Source organism: Dysidea avara, chromosome 10 (genome assembly GCF_963678975.1).
Source record: "Dysidea avara chromosome 10, odDysAvar1.4, whole genome shotgun sequence".
NCBI lineage: Eukaryota > Metazoa > Porifera > Demospongiae > Dictyoceratida > Dysideidae > Dysidea > Dysidea avara.
Window position 1 is genome coordinate 24527531 of NC_089281.1, and position 27108 is coordinate 24554638.

Below are 27108 nucleotides of genomic sequence, written 5' to 3' on the forward strand. Positions count from 1 at the left end.
ACAGGTCTTCAAAAAATTTTACGTGTGGTGTGCGTTGTTTGGAGTTTTCTCGATTGGTGCAGCAATGTTTTATTTCTGGTAAGTTTTTACAAATAGTCTATTGTTCATTATGAATACAGATAATTTATCAGTTTCGTTAAGCCTGCTAGCGTAAACAAGTAAGCCAATGCCTTACCGAACTTTGCAAATATTTTAACACCTGGTCTTAAAAGTACTGAAACAAGGTGATATCGGTTATCTGTATTTCCGAGGTGAATTTTGAAGGAAGCTTGTGTATGCGACGCCTTGCAAATGTGAGTAAAACGAATCCTATACCGCTGTGTAACAAAGCCATACATACAGTAGTTAAATTTTCTTTTTTTTACGCGTACTGTTGCAGTAATATAATATACTGTTTCATGCTTCAAGGGATTCTGTATGTATTTACCAACCTGTGCAATTTTCCAGCTTTTTGTTGACCCATTGTGGAATGTGTGTATGGTGTGTTGACACCTTAGTATACACTATAAATATTTTGTAAATCATGTGTCAGTTTTGTTATGCTGGTTGTTTACTTCAAGCTGTGTTAGAAAAGTTGGGATACAGCCCATTTAATAACCATTACACTTGTGTGTAGTTTGTAACATAAAAACAAGCTTGTTTGCAATGGTTTTTCCCAACTTTACTTTGCAGTTACCTTAGTGATCGTTTAGAATTTGCTTGTTTTTGTTGTTTTGCTAGGAATTGACTCACAGGTGCAAGCATTTACTTTGTTTAATGTGTTTTTAAATACAACATCCCCCAAGAGTAAAATTAATATCTTGAAAACTTCTTAATGTATAGGCACTATGGAACCCAGGGTTTGTGAGGAGAGAGATTGTAAAGATTACGTACGCTAAGCCAGCTACCTGTTGAAAGGGAGCCTTACTGTAGTTGAAGTCTTCATGTTTCATAACTTTGGGGGTCCTTTGGAAAATGTGTTACAGTGAAGTGCTACTTGTTTGTGGTATTTAGTGTGTATTGGCACAAATGTATGATATGCAATGTGGTTTGTTGAGACCTTATAGTTGGTTAGTCAAAATACTCTAATAGAACAACCAGTTTATCTGAAGACTTAGTAGCTGCTTTAGTTTATCTAATGGTCTATATTTTTAGTGTAAATTACTAGCTTACAAGTGTTGCCAGTCTATATTATGATGATTTGATTGATTTCCCTATTCTAACAATACTGGGTCATTTGTTATTGTAATGAAGCTTATCCACTGGCTGAGCTCCACTCAATTATATATAAGGCTGCTTGTGAAGGGCTTAACAAGATGATATGGAAACAATTTCTGTATCATTGGTATGGAATGTATATTTACATTGCATACTTAAGTAATCACACAAAACTTCGATAGCCATTCACTATAAAAGCAACTATATATAGTGTGTGAGACACAATGGCTTTATATGATGTTAAGTGTAAGGGTTTTAACTGTGAGACATGTATTTTTACTGTGTGCTCTCTGATGTAAGGGTGTGTATGTGGTGAATGGTGTTTTGATGCATTTGGCTCCATTCAGTAGACTTGTAAGAGACAACATTCTCAGGTGCCTAAAGTATTCCTTATAGTTGTTAACCTTTAACATCTTGTTTGTCACTGTTGCTATGACAATGACAATGTGCACCCTAATAAAAGTTCACTTGATACTATAAACACTAAACAATGAAACCTGTCTGTAACAGACGGTATGGAACCAACTGGTTTCAATGAAAACTTCATAGTTTCTCCTCAGAGGTAAAACCTTGTTGGCACAAAAACTGCATGTCCTTAGCATAGTGGTTGTTATTGTGTATCCGGAGATCCTTTTTAGTATGGCAGCAAAAAAGACCCTAGTTGTACAATTTTGGTAAGGACTTGGTTGATATACATTTATGACAAATCTGTTTGTAATAACCAGGCCCTCAAAGGTTATAAAACTTCCTTCATTATTAATAGTATGAATCTTATTCATAATAACCATATTAGGTTGGGTACATGGTAGACATAATGAGATTACAAATTATGTAGTTATCAGTAGCTCTACATGATCTACTTTTATGGCTATGTAGCTGGTCAGCACCTTAGCGGTTTCCTGTTCTTGTCATGTATGTCACCAACCAAACACCCACACATGGAAACAAATAATAAATTTGCTTAAAACATTTCATTAACACAATACCACAAGATTTATTTACTTTTTGTGTAACTTTAACTGCTAAGTAACTAACTATTTAAGCCTGTAATTACATTTGGTAGTTTAATAATTTGTTTACTTGTGGAACAGCTGTTTGGTTGCCTCTAGACTAATAGGGTATTTGTGGATAGTAAAGTGAATTGGTGAAGTTTGTACAGTCCCAGATTAATGGCTCTACAAGTTTTTGTGTTACACAAGTTTTATCATGAGGTTATATCATGATGCTTGGATTTGATTAAATACTGCTCTCTCTGTGTATTATTTTATTAATAAACAGTCGTGAACCTGGTGACCCACATAATGCTATTAACAAATTGGGCTATACTACTTGAGAAGGGATTGCAAAAGTAGTGTGAGGCTTGGCAGGAAGATGTGATGAAATGTTAAACACAAGAACAGTACCCTCCAAATAATCTAATATTACTGTTAGTGTGTCATGGTTACAACATGCAGTGTAGAGTAATGTGGTTTCAATGTTGTCCTACTTGATTGAAGACCCATGACTTAGAACACACAGGTGGCTGAAATGATACATAATGGTATTAAAAAATAATTGGGAAGATTGGTGCAGGTATTTTCACATTTTTTTGCTGTGGCTACACTCTCACTTGTCACCTTGTACGAATGCCCTGGTCTCTTGTCGTACAAGGGTCTTGATGGGAAGGAGCCTGGTTGTATCTTTTTTGTGTCTTCTCTTTTTTAACCTGGTACATTTTGAAGCCTTTGTTCTCACAGCTGAGATTTGTATTGTTGACAGATTTGGTATATACTATGTCCAATGAATTTTGATAGTCTACGTATGTGTGTGTGTGTGTGTGTATAGTGACATGTGTGTGTTGTGTGTGTTGTTTGTGTGCGGTGACGTGTGTTGTGTGGTGACATGTGTGTGTGCAGTGACATGTGTGTTGTGTAAATTGGTGCTGTATGTGCAGCCTGTGGTGCTGTGTGCATGTGTAGTGTAGTATGTGTATCTGTGATGTGTTGTCATTCAGTAGCCACAGTTGCCCACCAATACAGTAATGACATTCAATCATTGTCAATAAAACTTTTTTCTTGGGGCAGATATTATCAGCCATGGTGGCTCTTCCCTCCACCACTTATTTATGAAAACAGTTATGAAGTCACAAAGCAGACTAACTGTGTTGGCTAGCCACACTCCACACTCAATGGTGATCTTATGTAACCTAGTGGTTTACCTGTACTTTAATTTATTTGCAACACATTGGTCAACCAGTGACTACCTCTCAATAGAGACCAATTTCTAACCACTACTCACAAACACTAAATTTTTCCCAAGCATTTTTAATGAGTAGGTTTGGTTGTAATTAGTTTAGGACTTGACCAATCATCTACCATGTCCTAAAGAACACAAACTTGTTATTGTAACGGAGACTCTGTTCCTTACTTGCCATCTGTGTTCACTTATTTTTATCAGTTGAATGTGTGGCTGTCTAGTTTGTTATTCCTCTTGATAGGCCATCAGCATTCCTAACATTTGTGTAATGATAATTTAAAGTTTATTAGTTAACATTAAACCAGTATAGAAGTGCTCTGAAGCCTTCAGATATGTGTTTTGTCCCATTAGCCAAGTGTTCCAGTGTAGCCATGCATTAGATGAAAATGAAACTGTACGTGTGTTTCTATAGTGTTTTAACTGATGTTAATCACCTACCACAGTTATCCAAGTGTTGACAAGGTTTCTTTTTACAACTTGGTGGTGAGTTATATAGCATTGCACAAGAAGCCTTTCGTTGCTCAGGACACTTGCGCTATCAAAACTCGTATCATGGCTTCTAGCAAAGATATGGCTTGGATAGCAAACTGGTGGGTCAGGTATTTTGTTTGACTTTAAACAAGTGCATATAGTTGGAATTTAATGTTCCATAAATAGTTAAAAGCATGATCTCCTTGGTTAGTTTAAGTTAGCCATGTTCTGCATACATGGAATGAAAGAGTACACAAACACAGTGTCAGAAAAAAGTTTTTTTGGAGGGATTTTTATGTTGTACCTAAATCTAATGCCAACATGTAGCTAGCTTTGCCACAATCACATCTGATGATCTGATGTGGCTGGCAGTGATAATCTCTTAGCTCACTTGCGGGTGTTCACCTATTATGTCTTTTGTGACCAGCAGGTGATTTGAGGTTGGCGGTAATCCAATCAGGTCCTCTAAGCTGAGACCAGAGTAGACAATGGGCTGTGCGGCTAATTCACCACCATTCATGAATACATTTACTACATTGACAGATCTCATTCTGCTTCATTGCCAATATGTGGGTTGGCGGCTGTCCAAACAAGACCATAGTACTGTAAGAGAGGCCATATCATACTGACCGGAGAGTGAATCATGTTACATCCTCTATAAGTGTAATACCTTTAGTTTTGATAGCAGCCATTGTATGGTGTGTGTGTACCAATGGACCATATGCCTAACTGTTTGTCGTTGAAGTCCATTATGTGCTCCACTCATGTACATTAGATGAAAATCACTTACTATCCCTTTGTTTGAACTACTGTAGTCTTACAAATACAGTGAACTGCTTAAGGGCTCAACTGTTTGGAATGTGATTTGCCTGACCTTGAGTTATTGAATTATCTGTGTGTCTTTATGGACCATTGACACAATCTCTGAAGTGAACACCGCCAGCAAGGTCAGCAGACATCAAGGATGCTGGACAATTTACAAGGGCCCCCTTGCATGATTCCCCCCTATGTTGCTTCATTGCTTACTATCGACACAGGTTACAAAATAATAGGCCTGGACAAAAGACATTGGCAGATCAAGCGATGCACACAATTTGCACATAAAACTTGGGTCACTGTTAACTTGTTTGTTGAGGTTTTTTGGTAAAGCATGTGATGATATTGAATGAAATTGCTGACTCTAATGACTACATGGTGAATAGCTCACTGGCCTGTGGGATGCGTACGCTGTTTGTAGCCAGGGAAAACAAGTAATAAATATTTTTTCATGCTCTATTGAGAATTCTAATGGCGGAGAATGACATCGTAGTGTAGAAATTAGTATGTCCATTACAAGCAAATGTCAATCGGAATGCTATTTTTGCATATGGTGTGTTGTTCCCTGTTACAAGTGTGTAGTCATCCATAGGTAAGCCTATCTTCCATATTGGATGACTGTTGTGCCTTCTGTGACAATTGCTTATCTCATTTTTGATTACCCCATTTTAACAGCAGTTTTACCAACACAGGTTTTTAAACCCAATGTTTGTGTACCATGTCACATGCTTTTCTCACATGTTATATTCTTATACTTGACCTGTGGGACACATGAAAGGGATGGTATATGGTTTGTGTATGTAGCTGCTGTGAGGGTATGGCCTTGACATACCAACCCACATGTTCTGGTTAGTGTGGTTTGGACAATAGTTGACTGTGGTCATAGCAATGGACAGATGGGTCAGGCTTCTGTCCGCAACCATAGCAGTGATTTTGATATTCAGTGACCACTTGAGTAAACTGTGCAATTGAGGTATTCACTAATGCATCAATTACCTTTACAGTGTCAGGTCTTTATGAAATGGAGTTGGTGAACTTTGCTAGAGAGGACCTAGGTACTACCATTACCTCAAGCTGTGTGTATGATGACAATTATCCTCCTTCTAACCTCATTGCTACCGATCGATCACTGCGTTCTAGGGGATATCGGGTTGAACATTTTATCCGTCCACCTATCCAGCTACAGCTAGACTTTGCTGTTCCCATTCGCTTACAGTCAATCTGTATTCAATTGGGTCAACTTTCTGAGTACTCTACCTCCGTCAACTTGTTCCTACCTAGAACCACAGTGCCTATGAAGATATGTAGTGATATTGTTCTCAAAGGGAACTCAGTGATTAGATTAATTAATCGAGACTTATCGGATGAACTTATTAAACCACAGACAGCTCTTGGAAGTTTTCTTCATTCTGAGAAGGAAGAAGGGAAATTAAGTAACCCGCACACACTACTAGGTGTAACCTCACTCATACTGAAAATTGTACATTCTTCCAGCTACCAGCCTCCAGCTGTTAAGAACCTTGAAGTGTGGGGGTTGTTTGACCACCAGAGAAGATATAACAAAGAGAAAATACAGAAATATTATGCTGTGGTCAAAACGTGGCAGAAGATAGAGAGGAGTGAAGAATACTTTGTTTCCTCTATGTATATTAGTGGTGCCAAGCCTACACATTCGAGTCAACAGTTAGGCCACCATAGCTCCACCTTGGACACTTCCCAACATATCAAGTCACTCACCACAGAAGCTAACGACAGAGGTCAGAGTTTCAGTGATAGAATTCCAGATAAGTACTTAGATGAAATCACTTATGAGATAATGCTAGTGCCAATGTTGCTACCTTCTGGACATTATGTGGACCAGAGCACAATTGACAAATTTACAAGCACCGAGAACGCTTGGGGAAGGCCAGGCGCCGATCCATTTACAGGAGTTCCATTTAGCTCAGCTGCCAAGCCGAAATTTTGTGCCAATCTCAAAACTCAAATAGATAAATTTGTGACTCAAAACAGACATGAGTTATCAAATCTCGGCAACACATTAGGCGATGCTGACCAGATAGAAAAACATTTACACAAGAAAAAACGCCAAAGGGTAAATATTGATGGTGATGAAACTCCAGAAAGGAAAAAGCAGAATTTACCTCAATCAGATGATTAAACCACGACACCAACCACAGTTTACTAATGTTTACACTGTGGTTTCTGACTGTTTTCCTTGTTGGTGTAAAGGCATGGCCACTGTGGTATAAGTAGTTTAATTGTGAAATGAATCAGTACAACAAAACACAAAGGAGTATGTGTAACATTATAATCACTAATCTACACCTCCTATAAGGTTCTTAATAAACCTATTACCACCCTGTGTGTTTTAAGGGCTTGTTTGTTGTGTTTGCTTTATGATGGTTTTTGTGTTAAAAAATTAATGCTGTTATTTGGCTGCCATTTGGTGTCAGTATGGCTTTAGTGTTGAAAGCTACTTAGTGATGCTGTGTATGGCTGCAATGTCTGGAATGGATGGAATTTGCACTAAGCTATTTATGGGTGGTAGCTTTTAGTCATCTTTTAATTGTATAGATAAAATTTTTGCTCAAGTCATTTCTTCCCCTTGATGGCAAATTTGGTATTGGAATACATTGAGATGTTGTTACAACAGGCCAGGTGTGGTTGGGTATACATGTTGCTGTCAAAACCACTTTCTGATGTTGGCACAAGTGTTACAAATGGTGTTGGGGTTTTCACCATTTGCCCAGTCCATGTACTAGTTTGTTTTAATACTTGTAAGCTCACAGCAACCACACACCTCAAGCAATTCAGCCTTCACATTGCTTGGTTTACTTAGACAAAAGTTTGTGTGGATGTGTATTGTACAAACCTTGGAAGAGTCAGTAGCACTTGTAGAACATTCATGTTAACCCATTATAATAAACAAACTCTAGTGAAACCTTAGGGGCTAGTATAACCTTCAGGCAGCCCGAATATAAGGATTCACAGCATTGAAGCAACAGAACTGTTTGCCGTTTAATGATGCACTCATGTACGAAACAGTATCTCTCTCTTGTATGTGTTCAGGAACCTATGGATTCTTTGTAAACTATTACCATTACTCCACCTTGTCCAAACGTCTCAGCTGATCTACGTTACAATACACCACAACATTAGCTCTGTAGGTATACACCGTTTTGGAGTACAGTTCCCATTTGGTCTGAAAGATTCCCTTTTGTTCTTGATTACGTCTATTTTGCAGTTTAGGCGGTTCAAACTACGTTGGCGCGCTTGTTGGACCGTCTTGTTTTCCGTTCCAACTATCTGTGGCTGATAAAATGTTCTTTACCTACTGCTTGTTGTGATCGCACGAATGCTAAGGGCTATTTAACTCCGTTCCCTGTTTAGAGGTGCGTGCATTAGACCGGAAGTAGATAGAGATATCACCGGGTGTGGTTAGAAGCCATATCAGACTAATTGGCATATTACGGAAGCCAATCGAATTCCTACAGCCTCTTTCGAGCTCTTAGCTGTGGTTTTATATAGAGGCCAGATCGCTGAAGTTTTCAGTTGAGAATCTCATCGAACGAGAGTTAAGAGTTTCACCTGTCTTCGAGAAGACTTTAGCAGTGACAACTTGTCAAGGGTTTGAGAAAGCCAGAGCGTTCTGTCCCGAAGTCGTACAGAACTCTATCAAGTGCTGAAGCGTGGAGTGTACTTAGTGTTAACCCAGAAGATATAGTCTCTTCTCTCGACTAGAAGCCATACAGACTTTCGAATTTGAAGAAAGATGACCAGTCCATATGCGCCAATCGCCCCTCGTCCTCTACCGTACGGAATACCTCGCCACCCCAACGATGGAATGCCGAACTTCATGGGCTTTCCTCAGCCGCCGCCACTGTTCGCAACTCCCGGGCAGACCTATTTCAACACTAGAGGAGATATGTCACCGTTCTACCTGCCGCAGCCGACCTCGTCTTCTCCCTACGGACCCATCGAGTTCAACGGATCGCAGTACACTGGACAGGCATACGATCGGTGGGTATAGCTAATTACTACTGTAACTTGACGGTTTTCATGTCGGCTTACACTGTGAAATTTCATATTTGTACGCTACGAGTACTAGTGTAGCGTAGCTGTTTATTTTGTGTGGATGGCATTGTCCCGATAACAATAAGCTAGTGCCTAGCTGGTCGCATCGGAATGTACTTTGTGTTAAATATTAAATAGTTATTTTAACCCAGACTCTCATTATGTTATTTTATTTTTACTACAGGTCGGGAGGCCCACTGGAGCACGAAGCAGCCGCTCTGCTATTGTCTCTTCATCCCCAAAAGAGCAGTAGTGCAGGCACTGGAACAACCACTTCACCAAACACATCGACAACAACAACTAAACTAGGAACACAACCAACTTTTAGTGAAGAACAATCTGGGGATCCTGTCAAGCAAGGAGTGTTTGTACCTGGGGAAATTATGACTCCTTTCACTACCACAAGCAGCAGACAGGGTAGCCCCTATCATAACTCAACCCCCTACAGCTCCACCACTCATATACCTGGACATTTTCAATCAGGTATTTTTACTGATCGCAAAACTCCAGATAAGATGTCTGATGCTGTTTCGGTTTGTACAGAAGAAGACTTTCAGCAGTCACCTGTGGCTGGAATGCCTCCTGGCTCTGTCAAAAGGAACAACAGCAAGCCGGCTAAACCTGGGAACAATGTTTGCCAAATATGTGGCAAATCTTACGCTCGTCCTTCAACATTGAAGACACACATGAGGACACATAGTGGGGAAAAGCCTTACCGATGTGATGTCTGCCAGAAAGCGTTTACACAAGCTGCCAACCTTACAGCCCACATGAGGACCCATAGTGGAGAAAAGCCGTTTGCTTGTCCGATTTGTCAGAAGCGTTTCTCCCAAAGCTCTTCCGTGACGACTCATTTGCGTACCCACTCTGGAGAGAGGCCTTACCGTTGTGACTACTGTGGGAAATGCTTCTCTGACACCTCAACACTCACCAAGCACAAGCGTATCCACACTGGAGACAAGCCATACCGCTGTAAGATCTGCAACTTGGCTTTTTCACAATCTGGTAATCTCCATCGGCACATGAAGACCCACAATAATGTTCACAACTAATTGTTCACAGCTATTAACTTTCACCGTCTTTTTTTCTGTTTTTCTCATGTATCATTCAAAATGCCATCTATGTTTAGCTGTTGTAGTAGTTATTGGTTTTCTGTAGTCCAGAGCACTTTTGGCTCATTTTAACTCTGTACCATATGTATATTGCCATTGTATATAGCTTAGCAAATATCTCATTTTTTTTGAATACATTTCTCATCATTGTATATATATACATTTCGCATTCTGATTTCATTTTTTTCTTGTACATAACAATATTCATCAGATAACAAATTTTAAGCCATATTACAATTTAAATAAGTGAGCTACATATAGTAAAAGTATGTGGTCTATATACATACAGTGTGGGTACATGTGTAAGTAATCAAACATTTACTGTAGTGGAGTACTGTACTCCAGTTCATTGACAGTTACAGACAAGGGGCTTGGGTTGATGCTTCGCGTGGTCGATGGGTTTTCATGTGTCTGTTGAGGTTTCCCGACTGAGAGAAGGCTGCATCGCATATTTTACACTGATACGGTTTTTCTCCACTGTGTGTCCTGAAGTGCTTTGTGAGAGTGGAGCTGTCGGCAAAGGCCTTGCTACAGATGTTACATTTGTAGGGACGTTCTCCACTGTGTGTACGCATATGGGTTGTTACTGAAGACGACTGTGAAAACCGCCGGTCACAAATGGCACATTTGAATGGTTTCTCTCCACTGTGCGTTCTTAGGTGTGCAGTAAGATTAGCTGCTTGTGTGAATGACTTGAGACACATGGAACATTGGTATGGCTTTTCTCCACTGTGTGTCCTCAGGTGGGTACGAAGTGTGGAAGGTCGTGCATATGACTTTCCACACACATAACAAACATTGGCCCTCAAAAAGCCTTGGAAATAAGGTGAAGTGGTTGAATGGGGATCATATGGGGTTGGGAGGGTGGGGAAACTTGGTAGATGATAGGAGCAGAAATCTGGTTGGGATGACGAACTTCCAGTAGTACTTTCTGGACACAAATCTGTCTTTATTGATGGTTTATACAACAACGAAGAACCAACAGACTTGGCCACATTGGTAGTTGTTTCACTTACTGGAAAAGAAAACGTTACTGGTAACTCTTCACCTTGCCTAACAACAGGCTGACGAAGTGATAGCAACACAGCAGCAGCCTCATCTGGTCTCTGCTGGTGTGGCTGCTGCAATTGGTGAACACCTCCCAGTGACTTAGTTGGAAAAGGAGGCCTAATAAAAATTCATTAACTTAACAAACTACACTTGTATAACATTTATATAACAAGCTTACCTGCATGTTGTAGTGTAGAATGACAATGGATGGGGTAATGGGGAGAAAAATGGCGTTGAAGTAATAGGATCAGGAAGCAACGTACTGTTATAATAGGATCTGTTGGTATTCACACCAGCAACATTAGTAGTAGTGACAACACCAGCAGCTTGTGAAGGAAGAACTGAAGCAGGCCTGTATCCATAACTGGTGGCTTCCGAAATAGGATAACAGTTTAAATAACTTGAAGGATTCATTGTCAACTTCTTAGCTGGTACGAACTACAATAAACTTCACTGTACAAACCACTGCTTTATATAACTTGGGCTACACAGCACTGCACAAAGCACTAGTTAATTGGCAAAATGCTTCTCGCATGGTCAGCAAATCTTTGATCTGTACGAGAAGAAAGGGTCCCTCCCTAGTACGAAATGCATCCCAGCTACTAGCACCTAGCTGTAGTATGGTACCTCTGAAAGATGTGGAGGACAAGTGTCAATAGTGGCATGTTTTGACACACAGGGATTCACGATTGCACAAGTGCAGTTCAAAAGTGTGGGGGCATTCTGACATGGAGAACTGTAAATTTGTCTGTTGCTTTGCAGTAAAAGTAGGATATTTGAAGGTCCTAACTTGAAGGCATTTCAAAACCGTAGATGATTTTAAACTATCATACCACATGCTTTTCCCTGCATCAATCTGGCAGTGCAATTAGTTGTTAATAAAGAACTGGATTCCAAGCCAATTCCAGTAGAAAAAAGCTCCAGCTAGAGGCAACATTACGGGCAATAGCACGGTAAAGTAGCACACTCCAGCATCAATATTATCCTGCAATGTAAAATTTTCAAGTTATTATGGTGCGCATTAATAAGAAGTAAACTTTAACTAGATACCTTTTCGTATTCTTTATTTATCATGCAGTAAGGCATCGCTGTGAAGTAGACTGTGACAGATAACAGAGTTCCCAGCAACAATAGTAAAAGGTAGTTCATATCGCCTACTTTAGAACGTCCAATTAAACAGGGGGGCACTAATTGGATTATGGCGATGGCTAAAAAGCCTAGAAAGGATACAGAGGACAAATCACCGTCAATATCTAACAGTAGCGGATCTGATGACCTTTCCTATGATACTGACAATGAATCAAGCTCCAGTGTTGAGTCCGGATTGGTATAAACCCATACATTGTGTGTTATCTAGTTACAAATGTGTGTGTATTGTGCTTGTGTCTTCCCTTTAGTATCTGCATATAAGGAGAACGTTAAACGATTGCTTGTGGTGTTTAGAGCTACAGCCATGTTTGTATAACACTTTTTAATTGCCTTTTTATCAAACAAAATGATTTGGGTTACAGCTGACAATGTTACATTGACTAAGGTGTAATGGATACAATAGAGGTATTCCCCTTATCAAGACGTCAGAGAAGTCTATACTTCATGAATATGTTTGACACACTGCGTCACATATGGATCAATATTAAAATCGTACATCTGAGATTACACTATATTACATGATGATGCTTTCTGTATCTGTAGGAAATTCCAGTTGATTTTCAAGGTCACTCCATCACACTGTCAGATTATTATGGCATTAAGCAGTTAATACAGTCAGTGAGTCTGTTCTGATGAAATGGTATATTTTTTGTTATTTGATCTTGTGCAAAGTTCATATCTTAGCCATAATCACTGCATTGTCTCTTTTCACAGCTGTTACCAAATTCTCAAATTAACATGTCAGAATTAACGGAGCTTGTGGTATCTCAAAAGGAGGTCGGCAGTGTTGTTAAGGTAAGCGCATATGTACAATACCCTGTCAACACCTCACCTGTCAGTAAAAATCGTAAACAAGATGCCAATTTGTTAGCATAATTTTGTGTAGGAACATGCGAACAGTATCAAATGTCAGTGCTGCAAGTCATAGGGCTACTATATCCATACAGAAACCCTGCAATTAATTGAGTTTTTAATAATTTTGGAACCCATGCTAGTTCCCATATCATGTAAGTGTTAACCACTAGCAAAGGAAAAGACCACTAGGACAAACATGCTGACATTATTTCAATGTTGATAGTATTGTTAATTCCATGCTCCTTGCAGTTCTGTGCAGCACAGGGCATGGACAGCGAAGGCAGTGACATTGAAGAAGTAGATGATGTTTTGGCATTGGCGACAGTTATTAATCTCACCTTACACAAAGTAACAAAGTGTTATTTATATCACTGTTATTTTATGTGAGTGTGCTGTAGGAAAAGGAAAGTGTAAAGCAGTTGAAGTCGTTCATTTTGGAGAAAGCCAAAATGGGCACTGACTGTTTTTCAAAGCTGTCTGCAGTGTTTTCAAGTACTTCTCAACCAGTTGGGCTTCTCATTTGTGAACGGTTCTTAAACATACCAGTCCACTTGGCTGTTCCCCTTCTTCAGGCAGTAAAGTAAGTGGTGTTTTTTTTACATTCTCAGCCTGGTTTGGCCAACGTTGGCATTATAAATGGTGTCATTTGTGAATTTGTGTGGTAACATAGGTCATATTTGCTTGGACTGAGGTGCTTCCCTTGTACAGGCTTGTTTAATTTGATATTAGTATTTTGTTTTGTTCATTCTTCCACAGCACAGAAGTGACAGAAGCCTGCAAAAAGGTAATGTTGTTTTTATGATAAAGAGTTACAAATGAGTGCATCAGTGATCCACATGATTGCAGCTACTTTAAGGTTACAAAGAATTGTTAACTCTATTTTGTTTTTCTTAGGGCAATGCTTTTAAATTCAAATACTACCTTGTGCTCGCACGTACACACATACAAGCAAGTAGCATGAAACGTAAACGGAAGGGAAAAGGTAAAGGGATCAAAGATAAGAGCACACTTGGTTTTGACTTTACCGAAACTGAGTACATGTACAAGGTACACTCTTGCTCCTATGTATTCGTTTGTTAACTGTGTTCTCTTGTAGGAGAGTGTGTTAAATTTTACTTATCCAGTTGAGGAGGATTCTGGAGTATCAAATGATGCATACCGAACTGTTATATTATTACCTGTGGAGAAGCTTGACCTTATCCTAACTACAATACAACATGAATTAATCTGATGTTTTTCTTTTTTGCAGTTTTTAAAAAAATAATTTATGTAAGGAACGTTTTTACTGTATGTAACGCCCACTCGTAATTAAGTGCGATTCCCGCGAGATGCTGGAAGCCCCGCTCGTTTGCTTGGTAACGAATGGTGATGTGTTTTCAAGGACTAGAGCTAAATGGGACATAAAGCCTGGGAAATATACGCCGTACTATTCATTATATGCCTCGTATGCAGCCACACCACTTACTGCAGTAACCATACAGGTACTTTTATTATGCTACAACTCTACATTGAACCAATGAATACAACTTTACCACGGAGCCCGTAATGTTAGACAACATCGTTGTTTATCTAATCGATTTGTGGATTAATTTGCAGTCCACACCTGTATGGTTTTTTCAGCAGGGCTACAAGCACCTGTAGACATCACAACAAAGATCAATGGTGACCAGGGTAAAGTTAGCTGGAAGGACCATAACGACCCTGGGCTAGTCTCAGGAGTTTATGCTGTTGTTAGTGAAGCACATGGCAATGAATTGGGCCCACCAGTTTTCATTCATGGTGAAGACACAAAGGCGAAAAGCATCATCTTGTCAGGGCTCATGCCACAGATGACATACAGCATAAGAGTATGTGTATGAATATAATAGTTTGAATTTGTAAGATTGTCAATGTTTGATGGGTACTTGAATAACTAGCTATTAAAACAATACCTTCTCACAATGATAACATTTTGGCTTTACTTAGAAGTCTGTATCTAAGACACCTGGTATTTTTATTACTATGTACTTTCCTATCTACCTCAACTGTGACTGTATTGTGGTGCATGTAGCTAGACTATACAGTAACAATCTTATATTGTCTATTCTTCTGTGCTCTATAGTTTCATTATTGTGTGCTTAGTCTTTGGTACTGTACATATTAAGCAGGCTGTTTAGCCATGCCAAATATTATTATTCATCATTCACCACAGCCAGAACTAGCTGCACTGACAATTAATGATGGATAAATATTTTAACAGATGGAGTCCAAATGATGGGGGCAAAAATATTATTTTACTGTGATAAATGATACTCATTGGGTCATTGAAATTACCTTTAATAGTGGTTACGACTGTTGGCTAATAGTTTACCTTTAGAGTGATAAGATTGTGAGTGTGGTGTTTATGAGCTGTTATGTGTTTATGGCTGGCTAGGCTACATCTCAGTCAGCACATTTGACCTGTTTGTGTACTGCAGTGTACATGTATTAACTATACCACATTATTGTAATTTTATTCTGTAGATCATTTTATTTTCAAGCAATGGCTATTCTGCCTCATCACAACCAGTAATACTGAAAACAGACTCATCTGTGAATGCAGATAAAAAGCATAGTTAGTAATATACAAATTGTGATGTTACTTTGATTGCATGATCTATGCTTAGTATTGACATCGAATCTACGAGCAAATCTTGAGGTTGATCATATCACCAACCACTCTGCATTGCTGATCTGGACGTTCCCTGTCACACACAGCATACATGGTCTTAAGTTTAAGGTCAGAGTCAGAGCCTGAACTCTAACAGGAACATGTGTACTTCCTTCCTACAGGTGAACTGCACTGGCAGCCAAGCATATCTAATGAATGGGAGAGCCATTCATGAGATTTATCATACAAAGTCTTATATCCATGATGCCTTATCAAAATACAACCAAGAACAGCTGATTGAAGATTTGGTACCAAATGTGAATTACACTTGCCAGGTGGCTTCATCAGTGGCAGATAACGAGCTAGTTTCTATAGTGCACTTTAAGACACTAGTTGGAAGTAAGAGGCATCTACATTACCTTGAGGGCTTCATGGAAATTGGAGCTTAGTAGTATATGTACAGGGAAAGTTAAGTTAGGTTGGGCTTCTTGAATAACTCAAGTTGTGTTGGTCATGAATCAAATTTTGTCTTTTTACACATGTCCATATTGAGTTTCAGAAGGCTTGGCTTCCTTTAGTATTGTTGTGACTGGACCGGTGCTAATAACACATGGGCTGAATTGCTATCTCTCTATTGCATATCGTGGCACACAACACCTGACTTGCAACAGGAAATACCAACCTAGCACACTTGCACGTACTACTTTCATGATCTGTTGCATAAACATGCCATGCCCACAGGTGGGCGATTTGATCATTACAATTATGTAATTGTTTCTATGTGTGATTTAGTCTTACACTCTCTTAACAGGACCACAGGTACCCAAGAGACCAAAAGTTAGTATTAGTCATGATGTGGAAATTATCTTACATCCTACCTCAAATCAGTTTGGACTGATTAGGTAATCATGAGAAACTGTTTATATATTATTAGTTTATCGGACAAATTAGGACTGTCATTTTTTTATGATGTACTATTTAATGTCAAGTATAAGCAATGAGTCAGCAATATTTAAATGTTTTAACAAAAAATTTTGGTGAATTACTTTTCTGTTTTTTTTTGTTTGTTAATATTTTAAAGCCACTACACATTACTGGCAGTTCCAGTTCATAAAGATAAATCACAGCCAATTACAGAACCATTCTCTCCACTAATTCCGTACAACAAGCTGCTGAACAAGGCAAAGTCCAGTCAAGTAGCTACCCATACACGCAAAAGTGTGGCTTTTGTCATTGATACATACTCTGAAAAGCAACTGCCATCGAAACTGATACTGGAAAACACAACTGGGCTCTTATCTGCTTTCAAGCCTAACCAATACTATTCATTGGTGTTGGCTGTCTTCACTAAAACCAAGGTACTTAAATGTAGAAAGACTTCTTTGTTGTTACTTTTTCCTATTGAACTGTACATAGGAAAAGTCTTTACTGTATTCACTCAGCCCACCTTCAGATCCACCTTTCACATTGAGTATGTTTGTATATCACATAACAATTCCTCATTCCTGTTTCTCAATAATACAGATAACTCAATGTATATGTATGCTTCCTGGCATGCTAAGGAAACAACAGTTGGGCAGGTTTCAAAGTTGGTCTTATGGGCGATTGGATTAGTAGCATTCTGTGCTGTGACCGTTACGATAACATGCATAGGCACTGTATACCTTCTACAGAATAGAGGATACAAAATGTAAACTATGAATGTATACTAGTATATAGTGTTACTAGTAATCATTGTAGACCATTTAAATGGAATGATAGCAGTGATAGTGAGAATGATGAATTACTAGACAACACCAAAGAGGTAAGTGAAAGTATTTGTCATGGTTGTACGAATGGAGCCATTCAATCTTGCTACAGAAAACCTATGTGCCCATGAAGCCTATTATTGATTTGCATACAGAAGAGACCACAATGGTTACTGTAGAAGCAGATGCCACTAACTATGACAACCCACACTTTAGCACTTCCATGCACCATAGTAAAGACCTGTTGGAAGATTTACAAGACACAATGGACTGTACTAGTGCAACTGTGAATCCTCCCCAGTCCCCATTTGAAATCTCTCAATCTCCTTCTGTCTGTTTTGATAAGGCTGAAGAAGTTTCCCCTATAAAGCCAGTCAAAAAGGGGCCACCCTCTCCATTCTATTATTCCACACCAGGAGAACTGGAGAAGCTACAGACTGGGACATACTCTCTGCCACGCAGTGTTGGTCCCATTAAAACACCACGACGAAAAGCTGCACCTTTAAGAAGACAACCTGGCCAGAATAAAGGAATACCTATCCCTGCACCATGTAAACCAAGTGCCCTGAAAGAGTCTACATCTCAGGATACTGTACTAACATGACTATCAGCAGTATAACTTATATACATGTAGCAAATAGCTGAAAATATATTATCAAGTATCTAATACTTTAGAGGTTATTTCTGTGAGCAAAATGTTGAGCTGTTTGCTGAGTTTCTTAATGTCTCTTTCTTCAGTGTCAATCTTTAATGAAGTGGCGTATAACTCCTTAGAACTAGCATCATTTCCACTATAGGAATGCATGAAAAATTTTATTTTAACACATAATTTTAAATTGTGATGTCTACACTGGTCAGATTTAAAATGTAGTTAGTTTATTTTGTGTATAAAACAAAAACTCTTTGAAGTTGTTACCTAGCATTATATATCATTACTTCTGAGAGTACAATATGTAAATGTATACCAATGGTGTCAATATTTGCCAGTTTCTTGCATATAAAAAATCTTTATACAAAATCCAATCTGGTTTTGTAACAAAGGTGTTTTTGCAAAAAGATGAACATTTTTTCTAACTATGTTTGGCCTATGTACATGGTTTCTGTGTTAGCAGTGTTGGTTTCTATTTAGATACAAGCCCAAAGGGTGAACCCTTTTACAGCTTAAAAAACATGGTTTCTTAATACTTGAAAAAACATCAATGCATTATGCAAAGCGATGCATCATCCATGACTTTCCTTCAACAAAAATTTAAAATGTGGTTTTTAACAGATATAGCCCAAGGTCAGTTTACTGTACACATGTTCACATTCATTGCACACACGACATGCACAATGTGTAATACACATATTACACACACAACTGACACACACCTACACGTACGAATGTGCACTACCCACACAGGCACAAAGATAGTCTTACAATAAGAATTTGAAAACAATGAAATGTTTTATGTATACATTTTCAACATGGTACGTGTGCATGCTACTTTGTACTAGGGAGTGTACAACTAACACTACAAAACACTTTAAGGAATCACTAGAGTGTTCTGCAGGTGTTTAAGCAATGTAGCACAGTGCGGTTTCTATAAAGTTAGTAGCAGACAAAGTCAAATGTAATTTTATAAATTAAATGCAGAAGCCCGATGTAACTCAAGATTACAACCAAACTTAAAACTCCCTCAATGTTGTTGTAACGTACACTAGTACACAACTCATCAACAACATACCTCTCCTCACCTTTTTTTAACATGGATAGCAACGAGTTCTTTTAAGTTCTGTCTCAACTTGTGTGTTAAAAGATTTAATAGTTTGCTGGGTAGAGTACTGTCATCTGTGCTTGGCCCAGCACTGTCCTCTGGACTATTATTATCTAAGATATACTCTAAGACAGGCTTACATTGCAAGAGATATTTCAGCATAAAGTGTGGTGATTTTGATTTGCTGCCTGTAAACAATACTAACATCAGATTTGAATACATATGCAAAAAACATACCATACAATTCTTGTAGTGAAGCATACTCAATATGCACTTGAAGTATTTTCCAATAGTGATGCTCTAGCTGGTAGAAAGTTATACGTGAATCCTGAATAAGTATTACTTACAATATAACTGTTTAAAGCCTTTCTGTAGTGCTTTTCTGCCTGTCCTCGGGCTTGCTTTACTTTCTGCTGGGTTCCTTGCTATATGGTGACTGAGTAATCATGTGTTGCATACACACATACAGACTTAAACGTACTGATCCAGATCTGATACTATGATGATAGAGACTAGCCAGTCGATAATGGCTATCACCAGTTCGCAGGCAAAGTCCAACATATCGAGGGCTATCACTGACGCAATGTGTCAACTCCGGTTCCGTGTGCTGTAAAGTCTTTAAGAGAATTTGAAGCACTTCACGCTCAACCTGTGTTGTAAATCAATACCCTACAACCGCATCATTAGACAAGAGACAGTTATGAACATGCACTGTAACATAATACAACCCAAAAGTTGTACAATCCAAGGAAACACTAACAAAGTTATGTACAAATATAAAACCGACACTTTACTACATGTGACTAGCAAAGGCAGACTCAGCACTGTTACTAGGGCATTGTATGGCAGCAACAATACACTACATGTATTAACAAGCAGTATATTGAAATCAAAACAACATCTAAATGGGTTAACTTTTCCAAACCGAATAAATACCTCTTGAGTAGATAGTCGTAACAACGGTGCTCGGTCTTGTAGCAAGCTACCATAAGCATAGCATACTCCTGATAAATCATATTGAATTGAACTCCAAATGTCTGTGTGGCTGTGACGATTTTTTAAAATCTGGAGGGCACTTTGGTAGTAGGAAATTGCTTTGTCATAGTACACTTTCTCTTGTTGGGAAAACTCCTCATTTTGATCTGTTGCAAGTGAGGAGAATACAGCTGCACATTGTCTCATTAGTCTGCCCAAGTTCGCAGAAACAAGAGCTCTGTTCGGAATGTCATTGCATACATCAAAACAGGCAAGCCCATCTGTTAGACATGAGTAACTGCTTTTCCAGTATTTTTCCACCAATTTAACATCTAAGCAGACAACATGCGTGTAGAACACGACAAATGTGTAACAGACCTTTAAACCTACCTTTAGCATAATCCATAACAAATGTGGCTTTCATGTAATAAACGCCCAATTCATTCCAGGCATTGCCCAGCCTTTGCTGCATGGTGGAGTCCTTCCCCTTGTCTCCACATGTTTCAGCATGTTTGTAGCTGTCCAAACTGGCTATTAATGTGGCTTCAAGGTCACCATGGAGTTGAAGACAAACACTTTTGTCCTCTGACAAGTCATTACTCCATTTTTGAACTGCTGACATAATGGGATTAGTATCATCATTGACACATTTGTATGGAAAGTCAACTGGAAAATTGGTGGTCTGGAGATAATTTGTTGTAATGGCAAGCAGTTAAGTATTCAGTTTCAAACCTTTGCCACAAGACTGTGCGTGTCACCACAATACAGCCAGGCCCTCTGTTGCAGCTGCAACTTTTCCTTCATGCCAGCATCACTACCGGATGAGCAAAGATGACCGCAACATTCTGAGGAAAGAATAATACCATCACAATCAAGTTAATCAGTTTGAGACCGAACAGATTACACAAAACTGCCTACTCCTTAAGCCTGTTGCCAGGTGCTATACCAAACTATTAGAAAATAAAACTATGATGCAAAATTATAACTTCCATTGCTCTTATGGTGACCTGATCTCCTGCTAAGTACATCCAGGCCCTCACAACTACAGAGACCTGCTATATTTCTAGACAACATTAAGGTCAGTACACTTCACTCTGGATGGGGTATGGCAAAAAACAATAACAGGTGGAACCTTAAGTGAATCAGCAGATTCACAAACTGTTTTCTATTTCAACAGTTATCTTAAACTGACAGTAGAAACCCTGGGAAAATTGGCCACTGTTTTTCTCTATCTGTACGGGTGCATTGGCGTTTACAGGACAACACCTTGTACATCACTCCTGTACTAAGAGAGGGAGGAAACCACATCACAATAGAATTGAAAATTTCCTATGTAAGTGTAAAACCAAATACCAGAGATACTAAGTGATTCATTTCGTTTCAGTTACATTTCTTGCTAAAAGTATGTATCAAGTATATCGCATAGAAAATTACATTTAAGTGGTTACAGAATTAAAAGATAATTAATACTACTACATGCTATACTATATCACAGTTCAATGAATATTCTTAGAGAGTATGTTCATTCAGGCAAGTAATACATAGGTATACGTTACAAGAATGTAAAATGGTTAAGTGACCAGGTATGTATTAACACAACAAGTTTTCTCTGTAATTGCATCACTAGAAATCTACAAACATACAAAGTCATATTGTGTTAAATTATACCTTATCAAAGTCACATGATTTGATTCCTACCATACCATTTGTATTCACTACATCCTGTAAACAAGTACAGCCTTGTTTTCAAGAAAATCCCTACAGTCATTTCTTCATAATAGACCACCCAAACATGATAACTCCCACACAAACATAGTTAAGTTAGCTATATGTGATAATTTTGTACACCTTTGTGATTTGTGTAAAACCAATCTGTAGCAATTTCCCTCTTATAACAAGTAGTTAGTTTATAAAATATGCTGTAGCTACACATCACAGACTTCATAAAATACACAACTATTGTTATTTGATTGGCAAACATACAATTGGTTACATTCTGTACCTTGTGTGTTTTGTGTAGTGTGTGTTCGTGGGGCAACATAGCCAAGTGGTTAGAGCACCAGCCAGGGTTACAGGTTTGATACTCCACGATGGTCAGTTAATGTCGTTGTTATTTCCTTAAGGATGAAACTTTACTCACATTGCTCCAGTCTACCCATGCAGCTGTGTAATGAGGACCTGGTGTCAACTATGGAAGCAATTCTGTCTCACTTAGTGGTGTTAGGGTAGTTGTAAAACGTTGGGTTCTGTGGTTTCTATCCTGAGACCTGGACAGCTCTCTTGCCAGACCTGGACAGCTCTCTTGCCAGTTACTAGTCTTGCCCCAGTAGGATTTTTCAGCACAGACACAAGGTAGGTACACAGGCATCCCTGGTTCACTGGGTAGCAATATGTAACTGTGTTTCACCCAGTCCCTGGAGGCTTTGCTCTGTGTATGTATGCGTATGTGCCCATCTGTATCTAAGTCCATATCCATGTGTGTCTGTGTGTGTATTATATTCACTCACACAATTTCCTTTTTGAAATGAACATTATGACCAAATCATGACAACATTATCACTCTCAGGAAATCTAGCACAAACTGTTTATGATCAAGAGGCATGAGATAGAATATTCCCTGAAAGGTGTTGATTTACGTTGAGCATTTATTGTAAGCTTTTAGAGGTGGCTCTTAACGACAGCTTGAAAAGAAAGAACTGCTGAAGCTTGTAATTACCACATGTGACACTACCAGAAACCCTTAAAGATGACAGTCTGATGAGATCACTATACTAGTTACCTCATATTGATAGCTATACTATATCACTTCTTTCAGGCCAATTATAGTTATTCAGAGCATCGACCACAATGTTTTGTGTGCTGTATGAAAGTTTGATAACACTGAGAAACAACTGAGTGCAATGAAATAATACACACACACCCCTGGAAAGGGAAATGAGTATTATAAATTACATGATCTCAAGCAGAAATTGGCTCAACAGTCTTGTGCAGCTACTAATAATATATTTCCCTATAAGCATGTAGAATTACTGAATCAATTCTTATTTTAGAAACCATTGTGTTCAAGTACTTTTCCAGGTTGTGAAAAATAGTACACAAGTGTACTCTAAGACTCACTCATAAACAAAAAAAAATGGTAACAAGTTTGTAAACAGTCTTGTAAGGCATTAGCTCTGCATCACTGTTATACCCATGGGACATGACCAATCTCTTACACACAACATGTCTATTAAGTAAAGGCCTATGGTACGCATGTCCTTACTCCAAAGATTCATGTTCTATTAACAAGAATCTTAATGTGTCAGTCTCTTTAGGGATTTCTGCAAATAAGTGAATATAATTACGGAGGCACGGCCCTAGCATTTGAAAGAAGTTGAAATTGTAGCAATATCTTTTTAATCAATATACAACAATTGCACTAAAATAATGCCCTATCAATGTATTGCCCCACTACCCTTCCTCCCTCCTATGATGGGGGATTTGACACACTCGAACACTAGTAGGGTAAACCTAACATGTCAATCCCCACCATAAGCCCTAGTTGTAACACAGGGAGTTTTGACGTTGTATTGAAAGTAGCACATAACACAGAATACTTGGGCACTTAATAAACACATTAGAACTATTGACTTTGTTAATTGCTAATTTCAGGTAAGATTTGTCTGAAAATAGTTATCAAAGATACATAAATATTTGTATCACAATCCTTTTCCCTTCCCACCAATAAAACTATCAAGAGATGATGTCAGAGATTATTACAACCATAAAAAGGGATCACTGCCTTCAGTTTCCTGCCTAATAATTGACCTAGGAAATTGGTTGGTGATGTGAACAGTGTTGGCTACAGGTTGTGTAACGTGGTCCAAAGTTGTAGGTGATTTGTTTTGAAAAGGAATAAAATCATAACACAAACATATTCATTGCAGCCACCCTTAAAAAGTAGTTGTGACCACAACTTATTAATCCACTCCACAGCTAGGCTAATGTACAGCATTATAATATACCTACCGTAGTGACCGGATTCACATAAAATAGCAAGTTATATTAGACAACATGTATACGGCTGTCTTCTTGGTAACTATAGTTATAATACCCTCTAATAACGAAATTATCCCCTAAGGCTACAGTCTAAATGATTACTGATGGTTACACAAAACCCTCACAAAACAGTTGGAATGTTAGGATAACATGAAAAATAACACATATAAGAGTTTTAGGCTGTCAAGGCTTTCCTCTGACTTGTGCATACAATTTAATTCTATTCATTCACTATATGTCAGAATCTATACACGTGTTACAACATAGAATAATACTTTTTATTCATGACTAACTGGCACTGAAGAATTTAATAATATCTCAGTGGCTACCCATCTATTAGATTTGAGAAACAAAATTTTTATTTTACCTACCACAAATATACATTCATAGATGATGTTACCATGTAGGTGCAACCATAATTATCCACCTGGTTATTACAATGTATATACTTATATTTAACCACCAGTTTAAAATTAGTTAACCTACCTAAACAGCGTAAACTATTCCCACAAGATTCTAAACACTTTCCAAACTGTTTAGAAAGTAAACAGTTTTCAGCCAAATTACTGTAAGATAGGGCTGCTCTTTTGAAGAGCTTTTCAACAGTTAAGTACTGGGAATCATTCTCAGGAATGAATTCAGCACTAGCAAATGCCTGGAAGAAAAAAATACTGTAACACATTTAACAAGTACTACCTATCTACTTTGCCAATGTATTCCAATGCTGAGGTTGATCTTTGTACACTGTCTCCCAGTGAAAGATGAAACAGCTAAAATTTGATAAAAAAATGTTAGCATATCTTTATGATGAGTTTGGTGAACATACTTTTGGTGGAGCTGGAACAACTCTTCCATCTTTTAACATGGACACAAATACACTCTACAAAAGAATTTAAACCTTACTAAAATTCATAGCAATGAAATGTTTGACTTTAACACAATTTACATTCAGCAGTAAGAGACTTTTTTATGGCATTACAATAATAGATTCATTGAACAGTCTTGTAATTGACAATGATATCAAGTAACACAGGACTTTGGTTTGCACTAAATACATTAGAGGCTTTCTGATTACAGCAGTCATGAACAGTAAAGCCATTTAAAGGCCAGGCTAATAGAAGTTTTGAGAACTGTTTAGTAAATAAAAACATCACACAATTCATCACCAATAATCATGGCACTAAACTCCTACACAAATCATGACGATAGATAACATAGAAGTCTGCGGCCAAAAGTTATGCCAGTTCAAAATTTTGGTTCCCATGGTACATGTACATAAAGGAAGAAATTATTAGAATATTGTCTAACACGTTGACATTGATATCATAAGGCAGGAAAGTGTGCAATACTCTTTCCCACACAACAAACCAGCTGGACTTTTATTGCAACAATAAGATCATGGGTAGCCTGTGTGTGTGGTACAACACTAGCAGATACATTATCACTCTCGGCAATCATAAATTTTGGATTTTCTTTTTTTCAAAAATTGAGTTTGTAGTACGTTTCATTGAACATGGCATTAATACATGTGCTACCATAACAATGAGATGTCCTAAATCAATTACAGATAGTGCAGGAGCAATACCCATTAACTGCTTACAGAACAATGGCTGATATCAATTTAATTGGACGGAGCTTGTATACATTGAATTTGTCACCAAGGAGCTAATGGGTGCCCTAAGGATATTACACATTAGGGTACACACATAACAACTCGTGCATAACTAACACTTGCAGATACATTACATACATTTGAGGTAACTGATGGCAATAAACTGGACTCATGGTTTGAGACAATATTTAGCACTTTATCTTGGTTGGTGTTACTGGCTTCATCATCGGCAGCCCCAGAAGTGCTTTCCACATCAGTTTCAATACAACCAAACAAGTAAAGTTCATTAAGCAGATAATAGGCCGAGGTGACCAGTTCAGGGTGCAGTTTAGCATCCAACAGTTTTATACAGTTTTCTAGTAAGTGTTTAGCACTTGCTAGCTCATGCTCCGGCTTCTCGGTAAATGTCTGCAGCATGTTCTTAGCTACCCTAGTAAAAAAGTTGTTAAGGAAATGCATGATCATATAGCTTACTGGTACAACAGAATAGCAACAGGTGTTGAGAACGGGTTTTGTTCATAGCTACCAGGTTTGTCGTAGCATACTGATGTAAGGTCATAGAGCTTAACCACATCATCGCCACTGCCTTTAAACAGCCAGTAAGTGTGGCCTTCTTTTGTACAGTTGGCTTTCAGGAAGGATAAGATATTTTGTGCTACATCATAAATCACCTGCATAGGAGGAACAATGAATGTAAATACTTAAAATTCTATCCCATAAAATTAGCATTTGAGCATATTAAAGTGACAAAGTGTAATAATAGGTGTGAAATAGTTACAAAATCACATGGAATCCATGCACATGCTTTATTCAACTAGAAATCAAGCCTCAAAGTCCAAGAAACCAGTTTGTAAACTGTTGGCGTATGTAAACATCAAATCTCTTTGACATCACCACAATTAAATCTAGCAACACATTAACTAACAGGTACACAACTTAATCGAAACAACCACAAATAAACTTTTAAAGGCAGAAATCTTTATAATCATCACATTATAACAATGAATGTCAAGCTGGTTGCTGTAATGATGGGATTTAATACTACTGAAAGGTGATCTAAGCAAAGTATAAATTTTTGGTCACCTAAACAGGATCATTTAATAGTTAAAGATGTGAATATCTAAAAAGCAGATGCTTTATTTAAATTTAGTTACCCAATAAGTGGATTTTCTTAATTAGATTTTCATGAAGAAGCCAGTATATACAATATTTCAATTTGTGCCCACTTATTCAGTGTCCTGACACCGCCAACCATTTCCATAAGGACCCACTCATATGACACCAACTGAGACCTCAATGACGATCATTGAGCTTCAATCAAATTGGTATGTCAAGTGGTTACTCGTATTGTGAATTTTCTTTCACAGTCAGCATCAATAATCTTATAGCA

General features: G+C 38.2%; 6 protein-coding genes across 15 annotated transcripts in view; 4 read left to right on the forward strand and 2 right to left on the reverse strand.

The window, feature by feature from the left end:
* The first annotated feature begins 14 nt into the window (after nt 1–14).
* On the forward strand, nt 15–8440 carry LOC136236644 (RING finger protein 37-like). 2 transcript variants are annotated; one of them, XM_066026868.1, is made up of 2 exons: nt 15–78; nt 5724–8440. In XM_066026868.1, the coding sequence occupies exon 2, from the start codon at nt 5741–5743 to the stop codon at nt 6875–6877; it is 1137 nt and encodes a 378-aa protein (XP_065882940.1). In that variant the 5' UTR covers nt 15–78; nt 5724–5740; the 3' UTR covers nt 6878–8440. The 2 variants fall into 2 exon arrangements, with proteins under 2 accessions (XP_065882940.1, XP_065882941.1); XM_066026869.1 differs by lacking the exon at nt 15–78 and adding an exon at nt 90–293.
* LOC136236646 (protein glass-like) lies at nt 8271–10136 on the forward strand. The gene is made up of 2 exons (XM_066026871.1): nt 8271–8739; nt 8978–10136. The coding sequence occupies exons 1-2, from the start codon at nt 8492–8494 to the stop codon at nt 9843–9845; spliced, it is 1116 nt and encodes a 371-aa protein (XP_065882943.1). The 5' UTR covers nt 8271–8491; the 3' UTR covers nt 9846–10136.
* On the reverse strand, nt 8870–12325 carry LOC136236652 (zinc finger and SCAN domain-containing protein 22-like). The gene is made up of 2 exons (XM_066026875.1): nt 11134–12325; nt 8870–11072 (listed from the first exon to the last, which is right to left on the reverse strand). The coding sequence occupies exons 1-2, from the start codon at nt 11367–11369 to the stop codon at nt 10262–10264; spliced, it is 1047 nt and encodes a 348-aa protein (XP_065882947.1). The 5' UTR covers nt 11370–12325; the 3' UTR covers nt 8870–10261.
* LOC136236667 (protein BCCIP homolog) lies at nt 11930–14236 on the forward strand. Of its 2 annotated transcripts, XM_066026891.1 has the most exons (9): nt 11930–12088; nt 12136–12282; nt 12648–12722; nt 12819–12899; nt 13209–13307; nt 13358–13539; nt 13716–13743; nt 13854–14006; nt 14056–14236. In XM_066026891.1, exons 2-9 carry the CDS (start codon nt 12154–12156, stop codon nt 14188–14190), a joined length of 882 nt encoding a protein of 293 aa, XP_065882963.1. In that variant the 5' UTR covers nt 11930–12088; nt 12136–12153; the 3' UTR covers nt 14191–14236. The 2 variants fall into 2 exon arrangements, with proteins under 2 accessions (XP_065882963.1, XP_065882962.1); XM_066026890.1 differs by having other exon boundaries at nt 11946–12282.
* An 8-nt stretch (nt 14237–14244) lies between these two features.
* LOC136236609 (uncharacterized) lies at nt 14245–18080 on the forward strand. 3 transcript variants are annotated; one of them, XM_066026831.1, is made up of 11 exons: nt 14247–14440; nt 14580–14806; nt 15462–15552; nt 15605–15717; nt 15771–15987; nt 16400–16490; nt 16670–16946; nt 17005–17059; nt 17113–17278; nt 17329–17392; nt 17449–18080. In XM_066026831.1, exons 1-11 carry the CDS (start codon nt 14353–14355, stop codon nt 17938–17940), a joined length of 1881 nt encoding a protein of 626 aa, XP_065882903.1. In that variant the 5' UTR covers nt 14247–14352; the 3' UTR covers nt 17941–18080. The 3 variants fall into 3 exon arrangements, with proteins under 3 accessions (XP_065882905.1, XP_065882903.1, XP_065882904.1); XM_066026832.1 differs by having other exon boundaries at nt 14583–14806; XM_066026833.1 differs by lacking the exon at nt 14580–14806 and having other exon boundaries at nt 14245–14440.
* Nucleotides 17942–27108, reverse strand: part of LOC136236592 (erythroid differentiation-related factor 1-like) — a 111560-nt gene continuing 102393 nt past the window's right edge. For 2 of the 6 annotated variants that reach the window (XM_066026804.1, XM_066026803.1), the window contains exons 10-22: nt 26193–26389; nt 25857–26148; nt 24933–24986; nt 24811–24876; nt 24593–24761; nt 20801–20913; nt 20459–20750; nt 20030–20400; nt 19575–19742; nt 19441–19518; nt 19331–19397; nt 19074–19281; nt 17942–18127 (exon numbers count right to left, since the gene is read on the reverse strand). In XM_066026804.1, coding sequence (XP_065882876.1) covers nt 17992–18127; nt 19074–19281; nt 19331–19397; nt 19441–19518; nt 19575–19742; nt 20030–20400; nt 20459–20750; nt 20801–20913; nt 24593–24761; nt 24811–24876; nt 24933–24986; nt 25857–26148; nt 26193–26389 — 2211 coding nt within the window. In that variant the 3' untranslated portion in view covers nt 17942–17991. Of the gene's footprint in view, nt 18128–19073; nt 19282–19330; nt 19398–19440; nt 19519–19574; nt 19763–20029; nt 20401–20458; nt 20751–20800; nt 20914–24592; nt 24762–24810; nt 24877–24932; nt 24987–25856; nt 26149–26192; nt 26390–27108 lie in introns of those variants that run through there. The other 4 variants (XM_066026805.1, XM_066026806.1, XM_066026807.1 and 1 more) reach the window with 4 other exon arrangements.

Bases quoted from the DNA above. Each gene is read 5' to 3' on its own strand.
- LOC136236646 (XM_066026871.1), top strand. From the start codon at position 8,492: ATGACCAGTCCATATGCGCCAATCGCCCCTCGTCCTCTACCGTACGGA. The intron at 8,740-8,977 runs GTGGGTATAGCT...TTTTTACTACAG, and splicing joins ACTGGACAGGCATACGATCG to GTCGGGAGGCCCACTGGAGC.
- LOC136236667 (XM_066026891.1), top strand. From the start codon at position 12,154: ATGGCGATGGCTAAAAAGCCTAGAAAGGATACAGAGGACAAATCACCG. The intron at 12,283-12,647 runs GTATAAACCCAT...CTGTATCTGTAG, and splicing joins CCAGTGTTGAGTCCGGATTG to GAAATTCCAGTTGATTTTCA. The intron at 13,744-13,853 runs GTAATGTTGTTT...TGTTTTTCTTAG, and splicing joins TGACAGAAGCCTGCAAAAAG to GGCAATGCTTTTAAATTCAA.
- LOC136236609 (XM_066026831.1), top strand. From the start codon at position 14,353: ATGGGACATAAAGCCTGGGAAATATACGCCGTACTATTCATTATATGC. The intron at 14,807-15,461 runs GTATGTGTATGA...TTTATTCTGTAG, and splicing joins AGATGACATACAGCATAAGA to ATCATTTTATTTTCAAGCAA. The intron at 16,491-16,669 runs GTAATCATGAGA...AATATTTTAAAG, and splicing joins AATCAGTTTGGACTGATTAG to CCACTACACATTACTGGCAG.
- LOC136236644 (XM_066026868.1), top strand. From the start codon at position 5,741: ATGGAGTTGGTGAACTTTGCTAGAGAGGACCTAGGTACTACCATTACC.
- LOC136236652 (XM_066026875.1), bottom strand. From the start codon at position 11,369: ATGAATCCTTCAAGTTATTTAAACTGTTATCCTATTTCGGAAGCCACC. The intron at 11,073-11,133 runs GTAAGCTTGTTA...AATTTTTATTAG, and splicing joins TTCTACACTACAACATGCAG to GCCTCCTTTTCCAACTAAGT.